This window comes from Melanostigma gelatinosum (assembly GCF_949748355.1).
Source record: "Melanostigma gelatinosum genome assembly, chromosome: 17".
Lineage (NCBI taxonomy): Eukaryota > Metazoa > Chordata > Actinopteri > Perciformes > Zoarcidae > Melanostigma > Melanostigma gelatinosum.
This window is the reverse complement of record NC_136650.1, coordinates 5,689,788-5,714,181: the sequence shown is the minus strand read 5'-3', so window position 1 is coordinate 5,714,181 and position 24,394 is coordinate 5,689,788. Positions and strand designations below refer to the sequence as shown.

At 42.1% G+C, this 24,394-nt stretch overlaps 1 protein-coding gene across 1 annotated transcript; it reads left to right on the top strand.

The window, feature by feature from the left end:
- Nucleotides 1-390: 390 nt before the first annotated feature.
- On the top strand, nucleotides 391-2,428 carry galr1a (galanin receptor 1a; the record flags this gene model as incomplete). Its single annotated transcript, XM_079287747.1, has 3 exons — nucleotides 391-1,044; nucleotides 1,334-1,399; nucleotides 2,084-2,428. 3 exons carry the CDS (start codon nucleotides 391-393, stop codon nucleotides 2,426-2,428), a joined length of 1,065 nt encoding a protein of 354 aa, XP_079143873.1.
- Between the last annotated feature and the right edge of the window lie 21,966 nt (nucleotides 2,429-24,394).

Genomic DNA, 24,394 nt, shown 5'->3' with positions numbered 1-24,394 from the left:
CACTTTTCATATACTCTAAAATGAATAAAATAATAGCAATAATATCTGAATGTGAACGTTACGGTTGGTAACACATTCCTGAATATCAGCCGTCAACATGTGTTGATGCACTTGTTTGGATAAAGTAACACTGAGTGCTTGATGATGGTTTAAAACAGCGTGTACGAGAGTTTCTGTTTGTTCCCATCTCACTGGGAACAGTGGAAAGGTATTGGCGCGATGTGTTGCGCGCGGCATGGTGACGTTGCTAAGGAAGGCAGGGGAGGTAGCCTGCACGCGCATGAGTTTCCATCCAGCCTTTGTTCAGGAGAAATTCCAAACCTGAGCTTCAGCGCATCAACATGTAACTTCTCTTCACTAGCGGGGAAAAAAGAGTGAAGAAGAAAAAAGATGGAGCTGCAGGTGGAGAACCAAAGTCAGCCTTTCAACACCAACACTCTGCGGCTGCCAGCTAAACCCGTTTTGGAGATGGGTGTGGATAACTTTATTTCTCTTCTGATATTTGCACTTATTTTCATCCTCGGCGTGCTCGGGAACACCATGGTGATCACGGTGCTGGCGCGCAGCAAACCGGGACAGCCGAGGAGCACCACCAACATCTTCATCCTCAACCTGAGCGTGGCGGACCTGTCCTACCTCCTCTTCTGCGTCCCCTTCCAGTCCACCATCTACATGCTGCCCACGTGGGTGCTGGGAGCGTTCATCTGCAAGTTCATCCACTACTTCTTCACCGTGTCCATGCTGGTCAGCATTTTCACGCTGTCGGCGATGTCCGTGGACCGCTACGTGGCCATCGTCCACGCCAGGAAGTCCTCGTCGATCCGGGTCGGGAGGCACGCCGTTCTCGGGGTGGTGCTCATCTGGATCCTGTCCCTGGCCATGGCTGCGCCCGTTGCGCACTACCAGAGCATCGTGGAGAGGGAGGACAACAACACCTTCTGCTGGGAGGTCTGGCCGGACCACCAGAGGAAAGTCTACGTGATGTGCACCTTTGTTTTCGGATACGTCCTGCCTCTCACTTTGATATCGGTCTGCTATGCAAAGGTGGGTGCGCACGGGTCCGTGTGCGCGTACAATTACAGAGAGATTGCACAGTTTAGAGCAAGCATGACTGCAAAGTTAAACACGATGCAAACATTGTGGCTTCAATCTCCATACAATTCATTTTTTTAATGTAAAAATATTGACTTTCAGCTGCAGTGGTTTGTAATTGAGAAATGAAACGTGATCTGTACTCAACTCTGGTGCTGCGTTGATTGATGATTTACAGTAAATATTTTTAAATGAATGAAAGATAAAACGTTTATCTTTAATGATACTTTTGTTGTTGCAGGTTTTAAACTATTTGCATAAAAAGCTGAAGAATGTCTCCAAAAAATCAGAGAAGTCTAAAAAGAAGGTTGGTGGGAGCTGATTTATGTGTTCATCGTGTTATATTAGAATGTTGTGACTGGAAACGTGGGTACAGGGAATGTGGGCATGTTTCCCTGATGGCTGATGGTTTAGTGATGGACCAGGTCTGTGTCTCTCAAGGGATGCTCGGAAGGAAAGTGAGCACAATGCTCACAGGGGGGCAATAGCCACACATAATAGGCTTAGAATATAGAACCGAAATTAGTCTCAAACTATTTTAATTGTTTTGTTTCGATAGTTTAATTTAAATAATGCCTGGAATTTGCTGTCTAGAGCTTCTCAAATATGAGGATTTGCTTCTTTATTGTCTCATATTATGAGAGTAAATGAAATATCTTCAGGTTTTGGACAGTTGTAACCTTTGATTCTGAGAAACTGCGATGGGCAGTTTTTACTACCTTTTGACATTTCAGGGACTCACAAATCAAAAAAATAAAAACTGTTCACATAGACTCACGGATGAAGTGATTTGAATTTGTTGGAGGAAGGTCAAAGGTCACTGTGACCTCATAAAAACTTAAGAATTCATGTGCTAATTATGACAATTTCACTCAAAATGTCGACTAGGATTAAATGCTGACGCGGTGATCTGGTGTTGCTCCGCCTCCACAGACTGTCCTGTTACAGTAACATGCGATAACATGACAACAACCAATCCTTACCTCCGCAGACTGCCCAGACGGTCCTGGTGGTGGTCGTGGTCTTCTGTCTGTCCTGGTTGCCTCACCACGTCGTCCACCTGTGGGTGGAGTTCGGCTCCTTCCCCCTGAACCAGGCCTCCTTCGTCTTCAGGATGGTGGCTCACTGCTTGGCCTACAGCAACTCCTCCGTCAACCCCATCATCTACGCTTTCCTGTCTGAGAACTTCCGGAACTCCTACAAGCAGGTATTCTGGTGCCGGGTGGCGAGCACTTGTCCCGTGAGAGACAGCGGGGGGCTGCGCAGAAGGATGCCGTCCACCAACATCAGTGTGACTCAGATCGGCAGACAAAAACATACTTTTTCAAATGTATAGCGTTCAATGTCATTGCTTTTCTACAACAAAGCATCGACCATATGTTTGGGGTCAGAGGTGGATCATGGGTTAAGCATGGAAAGTACGCAGCACAAGCCATTTTTGGAAAACAAAGCACAGACAGATTTACAAAAGAATCACCTGTTCAATCTCAAACCTATGCATTCAATCATTTTACCCGTTGAGCCAATTCATCACAGCCATGACGAACACAAAATGCACCATTCTCTTCCCATATGGGAGCATGGTGAGCTCAGACTCTGATTGTTTGTGGTGTAGGCTGGGTACACACTGTAGGTTGGCGCCATACCAGAGATCACGAGGGTACATGTAAATAATAATGCAGCGTTTAAAGAACCATTATGTCTCCAAAGACAAAAAGGGTGACGGGCAAAGAAAGGAGGTCGAGCTCATCACATTCTCATTCGTAGTTTTCAGCAGATTCCCTCCTACTAGAGTCCATGTCCGCAGGGAAAGGGATTCGAACAAGTCGCTCATTTCCTCCTATTTCTCTTTAATATAACCCCACGGTCACACATCACACCTGTTTGCTTTTGATTTTCCAATTACTGGGAACCTCTGCGTCAGTGTCTGTACTATAAAGTTAACGTCACTGTGATTGATTTTGTCTTGTTATTATAGAAGCAAAGGAATGCTTAAAAGTAAACAATGTGCATGTGAAGAGATGAACACAAAGAGATGAATAAATAATATCGCAAACAAATCGATTCTTTACTCATGTTGTTAGAAAGAAAAGGCCCCTCTCATACCTGCATGGAGCACAGCTGTAATCAGGGGTTCTGTAGTTTGTAATGAGTTTCAGCAGCGCTGGCGTACCTGGCTCTCTGATCTGCAAAAAGGCAGCATTTGATTAAGATGACTTTTGTAAACAGATTGTGCTGCACGTTCCTCTCCAACCCCCCGCAGCCATTTATTAATTTAATGTCTGAAAATAAGGTTGATTGTAAAGAAACATAATGTCTGGTGAGGTGACTCTTTCATGACATTGATAGTAATACGTTTCATAGAAAACATATGCGTCTCATTTTGATATCCTGTGTGTTGCATAAGACATCCTGCTGTTATATAAAGAAGGCAAACGCTCTAAATGACTTGTGAATACTGGAGAGGATCTGTCAGTAAACTACTGATACAAGCAGCAGGTACACGACACAAACATGTCTTTTGTCATTTGTTGTGTTCTTGTTTTTCTGTGTCAGGTATTCAAATGTGTTTTGTTTTTTTCAATACGTCTGAATAAAGATATTAAAACAACAAATGTTTGACAACATACTTAGAAATATGATTGAGATGATTCCTGTTACAAAACTATATTTTCAAATTTCGTGTCTTTAAAAAAATGAAAATGGAGAGTTAGTACATGCAGCCAATAACCTCACTACAATATGAGATGCAGATTCACCTTGTGCTCGCTCAGCTTACGGTCCTCCAGCAGTGAGTACAGTCACCACGACGGGAGAAATGAGTAAATAAGGCCGCTGAGACATTCATAAGGCCTCCTCATGTTTACTAAGTGAATTCATTGTGATTGAAAAGTTAGAAATTCCGTTCTGTTAATGTTGAACATATTTCTTGATATCAACACAAAGATAAATGCATGAATGCAAGTAAAACTATAACGCATTCACAGTAGATATACAGGGGAATCCCACCTTGAAATGGACCATTATTTTTCATCATTTTGAGGTGCATGGCTTTAAATAACCCTCTCAGCTACAAGTTACCCTGACAGATACATGATGTAAAAACCTGCATCATCTACCACTTTAAACAATTGAAAAGAAGAAGAAGAATGTACCTCTGACATGCTCCTTTATTCCTTTGTTCAGTCAGTTCGTGTGCAGACTGACTGAACACGTGTTTTTACAGCACCAGCGAGTATTTGAGATGCAGATAGAACCTGAATGGGAGCAGGGATTACATTCCTGTACACAGCTTCATTATTTCCCCTCACACCCATGAACCAGCCAGGACTCCTGGACAAACAAACGTGACGATCTTCATTGTTACTGTTGACATAACGTGATATTTAACGTAAAGGTTATGAGAGGGTGTGTTCAGTGTGGACATGGTGAATATGAGGTCTCTGATGCAAATACCTTCAAGACATTAAAGCATTAAAGCAATGATCTCGACAGAAGAACATTTTATTAAGCAGGTAAAACTAAGTTGTTTTATTTTCTTTCTGAAGGACGCTTTAGATCCTCCTCGTCCTGTTGTTGTGTCAGGTGATTCATTGATAAAGATGCCGCCGCTGTGCCACGTGCGTAAAATGCGCCTCTCTCAATGTGGAGACGCTGATGCTGCTGGAAAGACCGGAAGCAGCTTATTTCATGAACTTGAAGAGAAAAGAAAACGACATATAAACAGTAATGATGGACACTAAGTTGCAGTTAAGACTCAAACTGCAACAAGACGTGTAGCCCAGCTGTTGATGAGACTGGAGACAAACTTCTATCAGACAATATGACTGAGGATGCAGACAGATGTGGACATGTCTTCACATTCACATGTGGACTTGATCTCAGGCCTTTTTGCAGGCGGATCGGATGAAACTTCAGAAGATTACAGAGGTGAGATGTGACCGCAAATATGGATATATTACATGAGCACAATACGTGAAGGATTCTACGGTTGTTTCGTCTCCAGATGCGTGTAGTTTATAGGAGACCATCTTTTAAACAAAAACAAAGCTTCCAGCAGCCAAGAAAGGTGATTTTAACAAGTTTCAGTTGACCATTTCATTCAGATTCTGGCTTCTATGAGGACTTGTTGCATCCTGACAAAGACTAAAGACTTTGTAACGTAAGGTTAATGTTTAGGCCTGTCTTTACAAACTACAGGGACATATACTACAGAGTAGGACATAGCTTAACCATATATATGTATTAATAGTTGTTATTATAGTGTATAGATCAGTTGAGCTTATATTTATTCTTTCTGAATTCTTTGACAAGCCATAATAAAACATAATGATAACAGGCTTTTCTTACTGTTGTTGGTGTGGATCTAAGGGCTTATTTAGCACATTTTAACAAACCCATTTTTTTACTTTTAAATATATTTACACAAGGAGCCGACTGTACAAATGTATTTCAAAGTAACAGTATCTGTACTTCTTTCCATCACTGCTGCTCCTGTCGATGCAGACATTTAATACTTTGCTCGCAGGCTGTTATAACCCGAGCTGAACAGCAGATGTCAGCCTTAGACAAGTTTTGAGTTTCTTTCTTTCTTTCTTTCTTATCTTGGCACAATGTTTGGGGAATACTTGTAGGTTTCATCTTTGAACCACTCTCCATACAAACACATGTCTGTGTGTTTAAATGAACACTTTGTGATTGGGTTTCTGGGGCTCAAGTCTTTAAAAAACAAAAAGCTGCAACCTGTCTCTCCAAAAACAGGATCCCAGTTACTTTGGCTTCTTGTGTGACGTTGGGGGAGATTTCTTCTCCGTGTCGTCTTAAGTCAACCGGGATTTCTTCCCCCACCGGTGGGAAAATCATTTCTCCATCTTTTATGCTCATCAATAACAGCCTGATAAACTCTCCCATTTCTCATTTCCCCGTGAGGCAGCTGAGGTCTCTATCCCTCCCCTGAGACTCCCACTCCGCCTCTTCAAAGTGTCATAAATAATACGGGCTAATTAGATATGAATTGATCGTGTAGAGGCTGCGGCCGTTTTCATCCATCACTCTAAAAGCTGTTTAACAATAGATTACCACCCAGCAACTCCCCATGGAGCCACAGTGAATGGAGCTGTGGGCTACTTCGGCCTTGTTTGGTACGTGGGGGGGGGGGGGTCATAAATCTGCAAAATAATAATACATATTACTGTGGTCCATTCTTTCAGTGCTGGAGGTGGTTTTATTAACACAGAGGCAGTTATGAATCATTACAGGACTTCACTGGAGGGTTCTGGGTTGCAACGGAGTAACTCATGATTGTTTGTGTGGATTATTTCTGGCATTTTTATTCTGATTTACACTTACGCTCCTCTACTACTCTCCTCTTCTACTGCAGCGAATGCACATTTACACCAGAAACGTGAGGCTCGATTACCCAGCTGGCCTGAGCCACTGGTTGGTGCTGGTTGAATTTGTAATGTCTGTGGGAATATGCAGCAATAAAGCACAAAGACACAAAGACTGAACCGCATTATCTCTTAATCCTGACGACCCCAGTGTCACAATCTACTGTGAGACCTTAGTTATGGCATTGTTGTTGTGCTTGCACGTTTATATTCCATATTATACTAATTCATGAATTGAATCACCTTATGACACCGCTAACCTGGGCGGGGGGAGTAGTAGCTTATTGTATCAAAACAACAACAAAATAAACTGAATTGAATCAGGAAACAGCAGAATTATTGATGCCCAGCAGTTCCTTTTGACCCCTGGAGCCCTCTGGCAGGTGAACCAGTGTATGAGCTTCCTGTGTCATGTTGAAACCTTGAACTCATTTAGCTGATTTCCAGTGTTCATACTTAAAAGTATATTCCCCTTTGTGGACTCTTCTCGATTATCACATTAGACTCTGTACATCCTCGGGGTTCAATTTGGACTTTGACAAGAGCATCATACTATAGTTTTCCAACAATATCTCCTTCCGTTTTATATCTATTACTATTACGAATAGTACCAGCTGCTGTGTATTGCTCTCTGGCCATGAAAATGTTTCGTTGGCATTTTCGCTGTGTGCGACAGAAACTGTAGGACTCTACAATGTGCCGAACGCTGCGTTTCCGTTACCGGGTGCTTTACGAAGGAAGGAGTTATCACCTCCCTGGGACTCTTTAACAAAAAAAGACCAACTTTCTCTCGGACACGACAGCTGGTGGACAGTACAGTTGGTGTACTGAAAAGGTCCTGTCAGAAAGAGCCGCAAGCGTCACTGCAACAGCGTTGACAACGACCCGTTGAATGATTGACACACGGGCAGACACATCAGTGTTGAGTTTAGATGCTTGGTGAATTGTTTATGCTTTTTCTACTGGGTTGGGTAATAAATGTTCAAAACGAGTACACTATTATTATTATTATTAATTCGGCTGAAAACCGGGACAGTTTGTATTGGTCCCGGACAAACCAAAACGTCCGGTCACCGTGAGTTAAGGGCGTGGTCGCTTTGAGTGACAGGTGGGTGCCGCGCCACCCGTCCGGCCTCAGCTCCACCGATGATCCACCTATTTTCCCATTTTTGGATTAGCCGGGATTTAGGCCTTATTTTGTACGGTTTTATACGGTCTATGAATGTCACACGGAGATATTTTTCAGGGGCTTTGATACGACTATTGCACTACTTCTTACTTCTGACGTGTATTTCCACTATCTTGAGCTTCCAAACTACAAATTGTGAACTACATTTCCCCTGTGTAGCCTCCCTACCACTCCACCCTTTTTGAACTTTATTATAAAGATTCAATCATTTGCGGTGATGAAGTTGAGTTGAGTAAAAGCTTCTTGTGGAAACGTTGAGGTTTGGAGATAGAAATATCTCGGCCCGTGTTGTGCCAGAACACCGGAGGTTTAATCTCCATCAACCTCTCCTGGACTCCTCAGCTTTCTGAGTGTATGGTGCGGCTCTCTCTCTCTGACGACAACCACAGCCGGCCTGGCTGTCACCCTCTCTGATTAATGGCCCTGCTGAAACATGTCCAGCCACATTAGAGCCCCATGTATCTCCCAGAGTCCACACAGGCCCGGCTCTTTGTTCTGATGGGAAATGGTGTCAGCCGCTCACTGCTGCTCGCCCAGAAACAGATAAAGATTTACTGTCATCAGAGGCCAGATTAAAGTGCACAAACGCAGACATTGATTTCTGAGAGGGAGAGAGAGAGGGAGGTGGAGGGGAAGAAAACGACACATTTTGGGTAGGAAACTCATTCCAGGGCCGGCGGAGATATGATCAGCTTATTTGGGAGGTGGATAATATGGAGCCCTTTCCCAGAATGAACTTTGAAAGAAGTAAATTGTAAATATTGATTTCTGAAATGAACTGTCAATCTCACTTGGCGAGATTATTCCTATCATCTTGTCGAGAGGGGGCGATGAATTCAAAACAGCAGACAAAGAGGGGGGGCGTGCTGGATTTCTGTTCGGGGCACTCAAAAGAGCTTTATTCGCTTCGTAAAGGTTGTTCAATTTCATCAGATAATAGCTGCGATCCCATCGGCGCGGAAGAAATAAAAGGAAGTTCGACTCCGCATCCAGATCTCTGCTCTCGTCCGGACTGAGATCACCAGAGGAACCCGGTCCACTTCATTACTGGGAACAAAGACCTCCTTCCTGTCTCACCCAGAGGTCAAGCCTGAGGGCCAGTTTGTCGAGGTGCTGACGTTCTGTTAGCCATGCTGGTTTTGGTTTTATTCTTTATTTGGTGTTTTGTGGTGCTCAAAGCAGCAGAAGTCAAAGAAATTGTGAACAATATTCCCTCAAAGAAGCTGAAGAAATCCTCCCGATCGACCTGCTGCGTTCATGTTATTTGTCCTCAGTTGTCTTTAATTGATTGCAACGCAAAGGGCCAAAGACAATTCGACGCTATGAAGCAACAAAAACATCGAACTGGAAACTGTTGCCGTCGTGCTCAAGAGAAACCGAGACCTTTGTTTCTGCAAAGGGACGTTGCTGTTGAGCTATTCAAATGTACTTCAGCAATACTTTAAGCACCTCAAATGAAACTCCAATCACCTCCATTGTTTCTGGGTTCGGAATAAGTAAGAGAACTGCCCCTTTAAAGAGGACGGATGCCAGAAGTCTTCTTCATTTGATAACATAGATACTGAGAGCAAGAAAAAAAAAGTCCAAAAACACTTTTTTTGTTTGCTTGTTTGTTTAAGAAGCAGCAAACAAGATGGTATAAAAATGAAGCTTGTGCAGAAGACAATAAGTGGTTATGTTGCTGTATTGAAGGTGTTCGAATTAGGAAATCATTGTCTTTCTTATATGTAACGCTGTTAATAGTTCCTGGGTTAGACTCAAAACTGAAAAGAGATTTGCTGGCCTTCAAACTGTTTAAAAATTGTTGTGCGTTATCAGAGACTTCCATTGAATCTCTACTAAAGGCAATTGTTTTATTAATTTGCATTTCTGCACTATAGCTGGTCTTTTTTAAAGCTGTCTTTTAATGTTTTCGGACTCATTTTTTGTCCATCATTTCTGCCATGTCAGTTAGTTTTCTGTCCTTTTGAAAGCACTCAGTAATTTTGTCTTTAAAGTTATTTTTACTATTATTATTTGTACTATTATTACCATCCAGCAACGAGTAAGAAGTCAAATGTAAACCTGGCATCCTTCTTGCTCTCATCTCTGAGCTTTTGCATAAAAACCTCTCACTAGGTGGCAGTGCCATCCTATGCAAATCATCTCCAACTTCCCTCTGCTGTCTGTGCTGTCACTGAGCGTTAGAAGAGCTGAATCAGTGAGAATTCAGACGAGCTCTGTGCATCCATTTCTGATTGTCGTCCTCCCCTCTTCTTCTTCTTCTTCTTCTTCTTCTTCTTCTTCTTCTTCTTCTTCTTCTTCTTCTTCTTCTCTTCCCCAGCCTGGACTGGACATCTCCGACCCCCCCCCCCTTCGATTACACCGAGAACCCTTTGAGTTAAAGTGAGACTAATGATGCTCGTTTTGAGCAGCACACCTCAGCACTCCGTCTCCGTCATTTATCAGTGTTGTGTTCAGGCCGTGTGGAGTGGACTCAAAAGTTTGGATTTCGGACAAGCGCAGAAAGTAATGTCATCTGGTTACAATGTGCACACAGAGTACAGGGCAGATACTGGGTTGTGAACTCACTTTTCTATTCAACTTAATTGATTTAATGCATTGTGCCAGACCCCCCCCCCCCCCCCCCCCCCGCCTCATTTTGACAAATGAGGTTCAGAGGGCAGAGGCTTTCAGCAGCTGGGTGTGTTCCTATCAAAACCAACCGTGAAACGCAAGGACAACGCCTGCAGCACTTAGTGTCCTTTAATTTCCATTTACATAGTAGGCTAATCATTATTTTTTTTTATGTCCCCTATTACCCACGATCACCACTCCGTGCTCCCTCTGCGTCTCTGAGGGCTAAAACAATAAGCTGTTTGTCAGAAGTGATGCTCTGATGGTCGGCTCACTGATGGAGGACACGAGAGACAACAGACAACAGCGAGTGTTTGGATGGACTCTGCGGTTTTTACCGCTCAAAGAAGGTGAACGGTTCTTTTTCAGCACTTTCACGCTCCCACCCCAGTAATGTATTGTCCTGGATGTTCAAGTATATTTGGTTTTCCTTTTTTCATTTAAATAACGTCTCATGTTGTCCCACTATTTCTAACAGTTACTGTTGACTCCCGCCTAAACTCAGCTCGGGCCTTGATCAACAATACATTTTTGATTAGTATACAGATTATTCTTCATTTGAATAATCGTTTCATCAAAAAAAAAAAGCCAGAAAGTCCAAATCTAAAGATATTCAGTTTAGGATGATACAAATAAAGGAAAGACAGATTTATATGTTGAGAAGCTGGGCACCATGTGGCACCATGTGGAGTGCAGTGCATTTTATACCTGGGCCTTCTGTGCTGTCCTACTGAGCTACGACTATTATTCGTTTCTAGGGGTGTAACATCACGTATCCGTATTAAACCGTTCAATACGTTTGAATCATACTAGTGCATTTGGAAAATGCAGAATCTTATATTGTGGGAAATAATGTAATATAATGTAATGTTGACTGCACTCACGTAACAGACAACGGGATTTGACATTTTGAACCCGGAACAATAACAAAACCTAGAGACAGCACAGGGGCAAAATCTGATTGGATAAAAGCTCGACTTAAAACAAGCTGTGCTGGAAGCAGAGCCACTGAGGAAGACAGGAGCTGTGCAATGAGAAAATAAGATAATGGGGAAAAAATGATAATACATAATACAAAATTATTAAATTATAAAACAGCTATAACTTAGTGATTCTGTTTAGGCCAGCAGAGAAGGCTTAGCTGGCCCTGACGGCCCTCCACTGGTGGAGTGGTGGAGTTCAGATGGTGTTTTATTTTTTCCAGATCGTGTCATTGATAAGAGAGCAGAGGAGGCCTGAAGGCTGAAAACCATTCAATGATTCATAAAAGTACTCTCGAAAGGGACATTTGGAACACGACATTAAATGAGAAAAATAAGAGATGTGTTTTTAAATACCCTCAGTCATAGAGAGCTCCCTTTTAAAAGTACCTTGGTAACAGCCATGGCCACCTCAAACTCCAGTTTCTGATTTTATTGTCCACTCCAGCAATAAATAAATTCATTCCTGACCAAACTTCAACAAACAAACAAAATACTTTACCCAAGGTCCACATAAGAGCACTTGGGCTGCTGCACAGAGTGAGTAAAAGTACTCATTACGTGTCCTTATTATGGCATGCCGTTAAATCAATTAATCATGTATGTAAAGGGAACTGAAAATCTATAATATTAAATAGTAGCTTCACTGTATCTGCACAAGTGAGCCGGTTACAAATATAGTGGCAACAATCTACATGTAATAATGATTAGTTACTATTTCAAACCTCCAAACCGTTAGGTGTACTGCACGATCATACGCACATGCACATGCATATGCATTTTCATCAGGTCAGTGCCTATCACACCTGACAAGCGCACCTTTCAACACCATGGACAGCAGATTAAAAATTACATTTTGTTCCCCCCAAAATCCACCAAAGTATAGTTAATTAAAAAACTGTATAATAACACCAGCAAACACAAAACGCAAGGATTGCATTGGTGTATTATCATTATATTTACGAGGCCTTTGTGGTCACTTTGTCCTCTAAGATTATTTGTCTTGTTATATTGTTTGTTATAAAGCATTTGAAAAGCACTTTGTGACTTATGTCTATGAGAAGCGCTATATGAATACATTTCACTGACTTATCTACTGACATAATTGTTGATTGTAGGATACATTTAAAAACTAAACACAAGGTATTAGTCAGTGTGCTCAAGCGCAGGCTGCCGGCTAAATGGCCGACTGTGACACATTCTCTGCCAGCTACTGTACTTTGCTGTCAGGCCGTGTTAATATGACACCATTTCCAGCACACTTGTCCAAAAAATGTACTCTGGCAGTTTGTGCACAACGCAGCGTTTTTGTTGCGGGGTACTTTACGATTTAAGGAGTCAGCCTCCTGGAGCTCTTTTAGAAAAGACGACTTTCTCTTCGGCATGAAAGCTAACCGTTAGCGTACTAAACGGTTCTGTCGGAAAAGAGGCGCAACAGCCTTATCAACGGCACATTGATCGATGGTCAAATCAGTGTTGAATTCAGACGCGTTTGTGCATTATTCGTTTTTCTATTGATGGAGGTAATAATGATGAGAACTGAGACTGATATTTGTCAGGACTCGGGACAAACAGGGACGTCTGGTCACGGTAGTTCACCAGATCTCTGCAGACCTCAGAGGCTCCAGGCTACGTTAGCTGCTGCTAGCATGACACACCCGAATCTGAGACCGAATCTGTCGGAGAATTGCGTGAGTGTGTGTTGGAGTTGCATTGTGGGTAATGTAGAAGAAGAATGCATGGAACAACGACAAAACACATCTCTGGTTCTGCTGTCAATTTTGATTACATTTTACCGATTGTGAGTCCGACGACGTTAGAAATGTGTGATGCTAAATGTGTGCAGTACTCTTTCAAATGAAAAAAACAACTTTCGTTTCATGTTGATTCTTGCGGTCCCTGTGGACAAAAGCGGAAACGTAGAAAAACCTCTCACTTTTACTGCAGCAGGGTCTGACAGTCTGCTCCGCTCAGTCCTGGTTCTCCCTTCCCTTCAGGGGGCCCGGCAATAAGGCCTGGGCCTCCAGCAGCGTGGTGTCGGTGTTGGCTCCCATAGTGGAGACCAACGGAGCATTGAGGTGAAGCTCTGCTGGAGACGCTGCTGCTGAGCTCTCAGCTCTCCTCCTTCAGGTCGAAGGCCACAGCGAAGCCGGATCTGGGTCTGTCTGCTGACGACTTCACTATTTAATTGAGACTGTTTTATAATTCTAAGAACAGTAGTTGAGTAAATGTACATAGTTATTTCCCACTGCTGGGTAAAACTAGACACATTTTTCTCTGGCTGGTCTGAGTTTGTATTTGGACTTTCCGTGGTGTTTGCTGGTCATTTTGAACTTTGATGAGTTGCTTGCTGTGCCAGACCTGACCAAACAACCCCCCCCTCTCCCTCTCCACGCATCACAGAGTAATAATGACAAATCGGGCCGATGTTGACTAATGATTCGTAGAGATTGTTTCAGCTCACTTGTAAAAAGCCACGTTTAAGAGCTATATTTATTGTTCCATTTGCACATTTTGCGAGTGTGTTTGAGAGAAGGACTAATCGTTATTAATTAGGGTCATTGTTCTCGTGTGTGCGCGTGCGCGTCAGTTTATGTTTATGTGTCGTTCTTTTGTATGCTGATGTGTCTCTGTGCTTGTGTCCGAACGTCTGTCTCTGCATGTGTGTACGCGAGTGTCTGAACATTTTGTGTGTGTAGCCCTGAAGCCATACTCAGCAAGCTGTGACAAAGGTCCATTACCTTGTCTGATCACAACGGCCTGTGATCTATTAGCATCATCTAAAAGCTACATTAGGATGAAGTGGAAGACACTCATAAACGGGGCGCTCTGATCAGGCCTTTTAATGGGTTCACTGGTTTTACATGGAGCCTCTCTGGCTTATTCCCCCTGGTTTGTAGGTTAATGCATTTTCAAGTACCCACCAGACAACACTCTATTGACAATGAGGCGTATACATCAGCCATTCAATCCGAAGCGAGCGAGGATCCACCAGTGAGTTCAGATGGGAAGTGAATAGCAGCTTTTGTTTTGCTTTTATTAATTCTGTATCTGAGGATGCCCCAATCCAATTAGAGAGTTGCAGAAAAAAAAATATGCATGAATACATCCCTCGCTATCGTTTATATGCTTTAAATCAGTAGAGCCCAACCTGTTTGGCCTTCTTGCGATGCAAACTACAGCATCTCGAACATTATTCTGAGGTTGTTTTTTTGTGTGTTGGGAAACAAAAGACACATTCCTGGTGAAAATGTGTGCAGTACAGCACTATTAATTAATTCATGGTTATTTATGCTAGTTGCCAGGGTGTACACTTTGATACTACCACTAGGAGTCACCAAAGTCAGAGATTTTCAAATCATACGGGTTTAAAAATAAACTTTGAAGTCCACTTGAGTCCACTTGAAAACACATGAATCTTCAAAGATGATCACTTTAACTCAAACATAACTTTAACACTTTAACTTTAACACTTTGCACAGAGCAACATTGGACGTAACAATGGTTCCTATTACATATAAAACCAAACAAAAATCTTCACAAAAACAAGTTGTACAAATAATAAAATATAAACAAGCATATTAAAGCTACTGCAGATGTAAAAACAAACACAGTTAACTTACCAGAGCTGCTGTTCACTATTTAAAGACAAAGTCCATCCTCCTTTCTTTGTTAATAAAGAGTTTAATCTCACGGTTGTTCAGTACATCCATGCGTTTTAGTTCCAGTAAGAAGTCCTTCTTGATTCATGGACACCAGTGAAGACAGTCGAGCCTCCAGTTGTATGTCTTGAATACGTTTTAATGCGTTTGAGGGCTGAAAATGTCCGCTCGACAGAAGCAGCAGATATTGGGATTGTCACCGCCCAACATGTCACGCTAGCCCACTGACCAATCACGTACTTGTAGGCCAGCTAGCAGGCTCTGACACGTCAAAGAATACGCCCACCATGCCAAACTAAAGATCTGATTGGTTGAAGACTATGACAATCAACAATATCGTCCCCATTCACTTCAACTGCAAAGGGATTCACTTGTAATTCTGCAGGCCTCCGGGCAGATTTTCTTTTAACCTAGAGACAGCACAGGGGCAAAATCTGATTGGATAAAAGCTCTACTTAAAACAAGCTGTGCTGGAAGCAGAGCAACTAAGTAAGACAGGAGCTGTGCAATGAGATAATAAGATAATGGAAAAAATATTGGAATACATGGAGTGTATTTATAAAGAATAATTAAATTATAAAATAGCTATAACTTTGTGATTCTGTTTAGGTCAGCAGAGAAGGCCTTGCTGGCCCTGACGGCCCACCACTGGTTTAGCGTCGGCCAATGATTACAGGGTTGGTGGTTCGATTCCTGTCTCTTCCTGTCCTCACACACACACACACACACACACACACACACATTTGTCAACACGTTCTCACTCCAATGCATCAAATACAGCAGCTTAAACAAATACAACAATAGCTATATTCAGAAATAATACCATTATGTTGGGCTATCTGTACTGTCGGTCTATAAAATGCATACTTATATTGCTGTTTTATAGGCGGATATTTGTTTAAATATAAGTGAGTTTAAGTTAAATTTCTTGAGTGGAACATTTGAGTTTGTCATGCTCTGGTCTATTTAGAGATTTTGGTTCACTACTTTGTCTGTTTGCGTCTGTAGATTTCTCCTAAATTCACCAACAGTTACCATTAGATAATGCCTCATTTGCATATCTATACATAATATTTCATAAAACCTTTAATACAAAAATAATTGTCTTAATGTGAGTAATCAGCTGAGGAAGTTTCATGTTGATTTTTAGTAGTTCATTTTCTTTACCCTGTTCACCTGTAGTGTCTTCAACATGTCTGTAATTTTACAAAATTAGTTTTTTCTCAGACTCTGATCCATTAATCTCCACTTCAGCAGCTCTTACATACACCAAACTTTACAGTTTCATTAATCTCTATATTCTGGGGTTTGTTCAGATATCACTCATAGACTGATTTATACAACATCAACAAACACAGTCAAAAGTATTTTCTGATTTATGGAGTGAAACGAAATTCCCTCTGTAAAAACCTTTGACTCTAATATGTCAACAAACTAAAACAAATGTTCAGGTTTCTGAACATTTGAAATGTATGCAAATTAGCACGTATTTAATAAGAAAATGCCAAATTTGAATATTTAAACACAATCTATGGCATTATCGATTAGTTTTCCCCCTATTCAACTGTAGTATCTCCACCTTTATGCTTCTTTCAGGCTTCAGAACAGAGGTATTTTACTTTGGTAGCTTTGTTTGGAATTGGTTGCATTTGGAACAGCTTCCTGCAAAGTCTCAGCAAAACCAAACCAGTGCACATATTTTGTTTACTTCTCTCCGTCACTTCTATCTCTTCTTCTTCTTCTTCTTCTTCTTCTTCTTCTTCTTCTTCTTCTTCTTCTTCTTCTTCTTCTTCTTCTTATTCTTCTTCTTCTTATGAAGCACATAGTAACTCCTGTTTCGAAATGTACAAAATAACAAAACGTGCTTGCTTAATCCAGATTTAAAGATTCTCCTCGTCTGCTGCTTAACAGTAATTTGACATTTCAACCTTCTCGAACCTTCTTACAGAAAACATTTTCTCTTTTCCTTTTGTGTTGTCTGTCTCTGAATTATATGTTTGTGCTAAGCTGCTTCGAAAAGATATTAAAGAGAAAGATATTTATTACCAGGATGGAAAAGAAACGAATAAATCATATTCACCGACTTCAAAGGTTTTACTTGTCATGTGCGGCGCTTTGGACCTGAATGTAAATGAGACCGACGGACTAATGCATCAGGTCATGCGGACATAAAAGAAATGTTATTGAGAGGGAGCAAATCAATAGAGTGAACTTGAAACACGATGGAATACATTTGCGACAGTACGATAATTAGCGCTTTGGGGGCTCATATCTGCAGCTCACGACCCCTTAATTATATTTTGCATGATATCTGAGATCTTTTCAGAACTAGAATGGTCGGGCGATTCTTCAGAAGAGAGATGAGATGAGTTTGGTCGCGCGGTGCATAAACGGGTTGTGTTTTTGATATGCAGAGAGGGAGCATTGAGGCCTGTTCGTGTTATGAGGCTCACGCCAGCAGTCTTATTGTGTGAGGAAATTATCATAACCTCCTGTATCCCTTCAGAGTCCTGCAAGATCGGGCTTTGAGCAGTCGCTAAGAGCTTCACTTTACAGGAAATGCAAATGGCCGTGTCTGCAAATTGGATTCTCGTAAAAAATAATAAATAGAGGCAAATAGAAGAGTCAAAATAATAAAAAAAACTGTCCGACACCGCGACAGGATAAACAAATAAAAGATGACAGTCTGCGGCGATGGAAAATAACAGCTCTGGTAATATCACCAAAAAAAACCCTGAGGAGTTTATGTATCGCTGCGTGTTCTCCATTAAGGTGGAGGAGAGGCCGGCGAGCGGCTGGCATATTGAGCTGATTGATATGCTACAGTGGGCCATATGGACACCGTGCTCATCGAATGAGGGACACATCTGTGAGGCGATTTATGATTTTGTTGTGATTTGTAAACTGCGGGTTGCGTCAATGACATCAGCATTACTCAGCCCCCCTTCGCCTGTGATGCCAACACATTTCCTAATTGATGAAGAGAGACGTCCAGCAGAGTGCGAAGATTATGGCGGACAAGACAGAGAAATACACATTACTTTACAGTATGTAGGAGTGTTGAGGCCATTGGTTTATCATTCACCATTAAGAGAAAAACAGTCATGAAGGATTTTAAAGAAATCAGTCACTTTAAAAGATACAAAACGCCATCCTTGTTTCAATATACTAACAATAGCAGAAACTCTGACAGCCTGGTGGAAATTCCACAAAATCACTAACATCACTTTTGCACCTTCAAATTTTACTCCCATATGGAACAATCCTGATTTTCTAAGTCACAAGACACCTCTAAATTGCCACACATTGTCCGCTAAAGGCATCATTCATCTGAAATACATCTTCAATAATAACACCATGGTTTCATTCCCTCACTTGGTTCAGAAGTACGGCATCAGGAGCAATCAATTTTTAGGAATATCTGCAACTCAACATTAAGGCCACTAACCTAGAACTGCCCCCCTCAACCTCAGAATTAATTAATATCCCCTCTTCAAAAAAGTTAAACTCAAAAATATAATATCACAGTCTGACAAAACATCATCCATACCATCAAGAAAATGGGAATCAGACCTGTCCATCACTCCTGATGCTGATTTCTGGAACCAAATCTGCAATAACATCTACTTCATGACTAAAAATGCCAATTTACAACTAATACAGTATAAAATACTTCACAGAATTCATTACACCGGGCAAAAAATGTTTCAAATGGGATTCACGTCAGATATCTGTCCACATTGCACTCAAAACAGCCCGGATAGCTCACGCCACCTGGCACTGCACACCAGTTCATCACTTTTGGGAAGAAATAAGTGAGTCACTGTCTGTCTTCCTGGGCTGCCTCGTCCCTTTATCCCCTTCACTGTGCTTACTAGGAGACATCTCAACAATACATCTGAGTAAAACAAACCGCAAATTACTCCTTGTGGCCCTAACTATCGCCACGGAAACTATCCTCATGAACTGGAAATCAAGGAATAATACACACATCGCACACTGGAGAAACTTAATGATAGAATATATTTCAATGGAAAATCTAACCTCATCCATATACAATACAACAGAACACCATTCCACCTGGTCATCCCTCACTATGTTTCTGCAAACGTGACACCACCCATCCTATTAATATTGAAATATGTATAGTATATATACCGGTATATATTTTTTTTTTTTGTGTATTTCTTTTACAATTGTTGATTTCTGTTTTGTTTTTCTTGCCGGACAACCAATTGAAACCCACGTACATGCACACATGAACATCCATATGCACACATACTTACCTGTTTTTCATTTTTTTTTTTTTTTTTGGTTTGGTTTTTTAAATAATTATTATTATATATATTTTTTTTTTCCTCCATCTCAAAAGGCTCAAGGACATTGTCACACGCACACATACACACACACTGACTATATGATATTTGCTGGCTTTTATCCCACTGTTCTTGTCATCCTCTTGTTGTTATGTCTATGTTTTGTCTTAATATTGTCTTGTGTCTTTCAATAAAAAGAAAAAGAAAAAAAAAAAAGATACAATTGTTCAGACGTAAGGCCTTTATTCACAAAAATGTGACCGCGCCATTAATTTGTATGTCACTATATTTTTTTTAACTCTGTACTTCCACACAAAATCAAACATTACACGTTTCGTCAGATTACGTGACTTTTTTCACAACAAGGTTGATTTTTCTGAGCTTTCGTATTGTGAATAAAGGCATCAACCAATCGAGTTGTGCTGAACAGGAGGATTATAATACAACAGCAGGGACACTCCGTAGTATGAACTAATGCCGTGTTGCCGCCGGTCTCGCCGGGGACTATTTGTGTTCATTCGCGTGAATCGTGCGAATCGCACTGGACTCGCCGGAGAGGGGGCGTGGTTTATCCCCCTCAAAGCCGTTCAACTGTCTGCCATTCACCATGGAAAAAATAACCTCTATTTCTGCTTAGTATGTGTTATGGAAGTCACAGATATCCCGGGAAACGAAACGCCGTCATGTCTGGGTTCATAACATTGTCCAGAGGAGGTCCGTGGATTTTATCGAGCTGTATTCACTGTGTCTAGCAAGCCACACGTCACTGTAGCAACAGCTGTATGAACACAAAATAAACTGATTTGGCAATAAACCGACAAAAATGGACTCCGAAATAACTACGTAATGATGCCGATTTGTAGGCTACATGTCTTCTCAATGCAGCTCGGACGGATCGGTGCTAGGCTATGCTAACATTGTAGCAGCTCCACCAACACTCAGAATAACGTCATCTAGACGTAAATACGGCATTGTTTGTACCATATGGTTTACACACACATTTATACACATATTTGGTCCGGTCTCTATTGATATGAGGTATTGTAGAGCTCTGGGTGAACACAGACGGCTACAGGATTTATTTCCTGATTCAACAACGGCAGGAAGTCAGTGATGACAGGAGAAACATCTCAACGCTGATAGGCTATCGCGCTGGGGCGTAACGCGAATATTTCGCCAAAGTTGAAAAATTTCAACTCAGGCGTTTGGGCCGATTTGGCATTTGACGCGAATTTGCATCAATCGCGCCGCGCCATCGCAAATTCGCCTCACTCCAGTCTCATCGCGTCTGTGCATAGACTTTGTATGTAATCTACTCCCGCGAATAATTCGCGCCACCTTTGGTGTGAACGCATCATTAGACTGCAAACTTTATTACTCGTTTCAACCATGCCAAAGAAAGCACAGATAAGATCCACTCCTTCCATGTCTTACCTTTCACAATAAAAGTCATGTATTACTATTTGCGTTATTTATTTGTCACACCACTGGTCTGTAGGCCTTTCGAGTTAATTACTGTAATCATGTTTGACCATAGGTTTAAGATGCATGTGTTTGTATTCCGATAAGAAAGAAAGAAAGAAAGATAGATAGATAGATAGATAGATAGATAGATAGATAGATAGATAGATAGATAGATAGATAGATAGATAGATAGATAGATAGATAGATAGATAGATAGATAGATAGATAGATAGATAGATAGATAGATAGATAGATAGATAGATAGATAGATAGATAGATAGATGTATACTTTATTCATCCCCAGGGGGAAATTTGTTTGTAGCAGCAGCAAACGAAGTTACAGAGTAAACATACAAATATGAAGATGAAAGATGCTCAATATATACAATACAATAAGATAACAGAGCAGAATATAATACAATTTTAAGAACATTTAAAGAAAATAAAAAATGCACAGTATATACAATAAAATAGAATGGTATTAAGTTAAATAACTAGGTAAAAGACAGTAGTGCAAGGATCACCAACAGCAAACAACAACAGTGAGCAGTGTTGTAGTCAATTGAAGGATGATCTGGCCAGAGGTGATTTGTTGTACAGTCTAATAGCAGAGGGCAGGAATGTTCTCCTGTATCTGTCCTTGTGACAGCGGAGCTGGATCAGTCTGTTGGAGAAAGTGCTCCACTGGCCCTGTAGTAGATGGTGGAGAGGGTGGTCCGGGTTATCCAACATGGATAATAGTTTCTTCAGTGTCCTCCTCTCCACCAGCTGTTCTGGGTTTTCTTGTTTGCAGCCAATGATGGAGCCGGCCTCCTTAACTAGTTTGTTAAGTCTGTTGGTGTCTCCGGCTCCAATGCTGCTCCCCCAGCAGACTACAGAAGTACAGTGCACTGGCCACAACAGACTGGTGGAACATCTCCAGCATCTTGCTGCACACGTTGAAGGATCAAAGATTCCTCAAGAAAAAGAGTAGACTCATCCCCTTCTTGTACACAGCGTTGATGTTGGTCTTCCAGTTCAGTCTGCTGTCGATGGAGACACCCAGGTACTTGTACTCCTCCACCATGTCCACATCCTCTCCCAGAACTCTCAGCGGTTGTGGAGCCGTCGTCTTCCTCCTGAAGTCGACCACCATCTCTCTGGTCTTGGTCACGTTCAGACGCAGGTGATTTCTACCGGCCCACTCCACAAAGTCCTCCACTACTGCCCTGTACTCCTCCCGTCCGTCCCTTATACACCCGACCACTGCAGAGTCATCAGAGAATTTATGCAGATGGCATGACCCAGAGGTGTACTGGAAGTCAGTGGTGTACAAGGTGAACAGGAAGGGAGACAGAACAGTTCCCTGTGGGGCTCCAGTATCACTGACCACCCCATCAGACAGCACACGGCCCAGTCGGACAAACTGTGGTCTGCCTGTGAGGTAGTCAGTGATCCAGGAGACGGTGGATGCGTTCACCCCCACCACCCGCAGCTTCTCACTCAGCAGCACTGGTTGGATGGTGTTGAATGCACTGGAGAAATCAAAGAAAGTCATTCTCACAGAGCCACCGGTTCATCCAGGTGCGACTGAGCTCGTTGCAGCAGGTAGATGATGGCGTCGTCCACCCCCACATGAGGCTGGTATGCAAACTGCAGAGGGTCCAGTGAGGATTTCAACTGCGGTCAGAGGTGGGCCAAGACCAGCCTCTCCAGCACCTTCATCACATGTGATGTGAGGGCAACTGGTCGGTAGTCATTGAGGCCAGATGGTGTCGTCTTTTTTGGTACAGGAACCAGGCACGACGTCTTCCACAGCACCGGGACTTCCTCCTGCTTCAGGCTCAGGTTGAAGAGATGTTGCAGGACATCAGACAGCTGGATGGCGCATGTCTTCATGACCCTGGGGCTGATGCTATCAGGTCCTTCAGCTTTGCCTTGGTGGAGTCTCTACAGCTGTCTCCTGGCCAGTCGGCACAGAGAGGGGGGGGGGGAGGGTGGAAGAGCCCTTTGATGTTGAGGGCTCTGTGTCCATGCAGAGGGGGGACAGAGGGGGAGGTGTGGTGTGTGGAGGAGACAGATGAGGGCTGTGAACTAAACCTATTGAAGAAAGAGTTTAGCTCGTTTGCGCTCTCCAGGGAGCCCCCTGGTTGTCTCCCTCCAACCTTGGAGACGGTAATCTGCTTCATCGCGGTCCACACCTCCCTCACATTGTTCTGCTGGAGTTTGGCCTCGAGCTTCCTCCTGTAGGAGTCCTTGCACTCCCTGATCTTCATCTTCAGGTCGCGCTGGACTCTCCTTAGCTCATCCCTGACCCCAGACCTGAAAGCTGCTTTCTTCTTATTAAGAAGAGCTTTCAGGTCACTGGAGAGCCATGGCTTGTTATTGGGGAAGAAAGAGAGAGCGGAAAGGAAACAAATGGAAGAACACAAAATAAAGAAAATGCAGCAGGGAAGGTATGGAAGAGAAAGGAAGGACGGAAGCAACATAACAGAAAGGACCAAAGGAAAGGAAACTAAGGATCACATACATGTCCATTGACCCAGAATAATGATGCTGGTAGTGGCAGTGTGACCCAGCTGTCACGTTAACAGCTCTCCAGAGTTGTCATGAACACCTCCACGCTCCTCGACCCCCCTTTAAACACTTTATTTATTTACCTGCTCAACTAAATGATGGATGGGGCCTGAGCTTGAACTTTTACACAGCTGTCTAATTGAAGGGTTGAACAGCGCTAAAGTTAAATTTATTTTTGTGTTTTGACATTAATGTGGTTGTTACCTCTGAGTCAAATGGAGGTGTCAGTGACAAGCAGCAACAACTGATTCTAAGCGACATTTAACTTAAAATATTCCTGTTTTATCCGCCCTGAGAGCACTCTTTAAAATTCCAACCTGACTGATTGAACACAACGGGCCTCATGTAAAAAGCACCCGTACGAACACATTCGTTGAGTTGTACGAGTGTAACGGATTGTATATTTTGTTACTTTAAAGCAATTTTCAGTTTGAAAACCGTGTATAAATGACACGTCATAATTATGTCGACATTACCCTGTTTGACTCTGCAACTTCGAATTATGATATAGTTCAAAATGGGCTAATGATGCTATTGTACAACAATACAATATCAATATGAGCATCTTAAGCTGCCAAACTCTGCCAAACGACTTACGGTATGCGTTAAGTTGAAGGTTGATTTGTCTCTGTAGATAAAAAGGTCAGACAGAAGTGTAACCAGGATCTTCTGGAGGCCTCAGAGCGTCAGACCCTGGGAAGAGAGTGTGTCTTCAGTCAGTGTCTTGATGTTGGTGGAGATGGATGCATCGTTCTTCATATTCATCTTCAGATGCAGGTTCAGAAAGTTAAGTTGGAACACAAAAAATGGTCTTGTATGAGGCCTGTTGATTCCAGTTATGATTAGGGTTGGGTATCGTTTGGGTTTTTTCCGATACCGGTGCTAAAACGATACTTTTAAAACGATACCGGTGCCTAAACGGTGCCTGAACCGATACTTTTTTCTTCAAATTGAACAATATATTAACTGTGTAAAGTATACTATAAATATAAATAAATACAAAACACTTGGCTTCAAACTACAGCTTCAAACTTTTTAACTATGAACAATATATGAACAGTTTACAGCAGTGGCGGCTGGTGGAAAATGTTCTAGGTAGGGCCATCCTATCAATTTCAGCAAACATCCC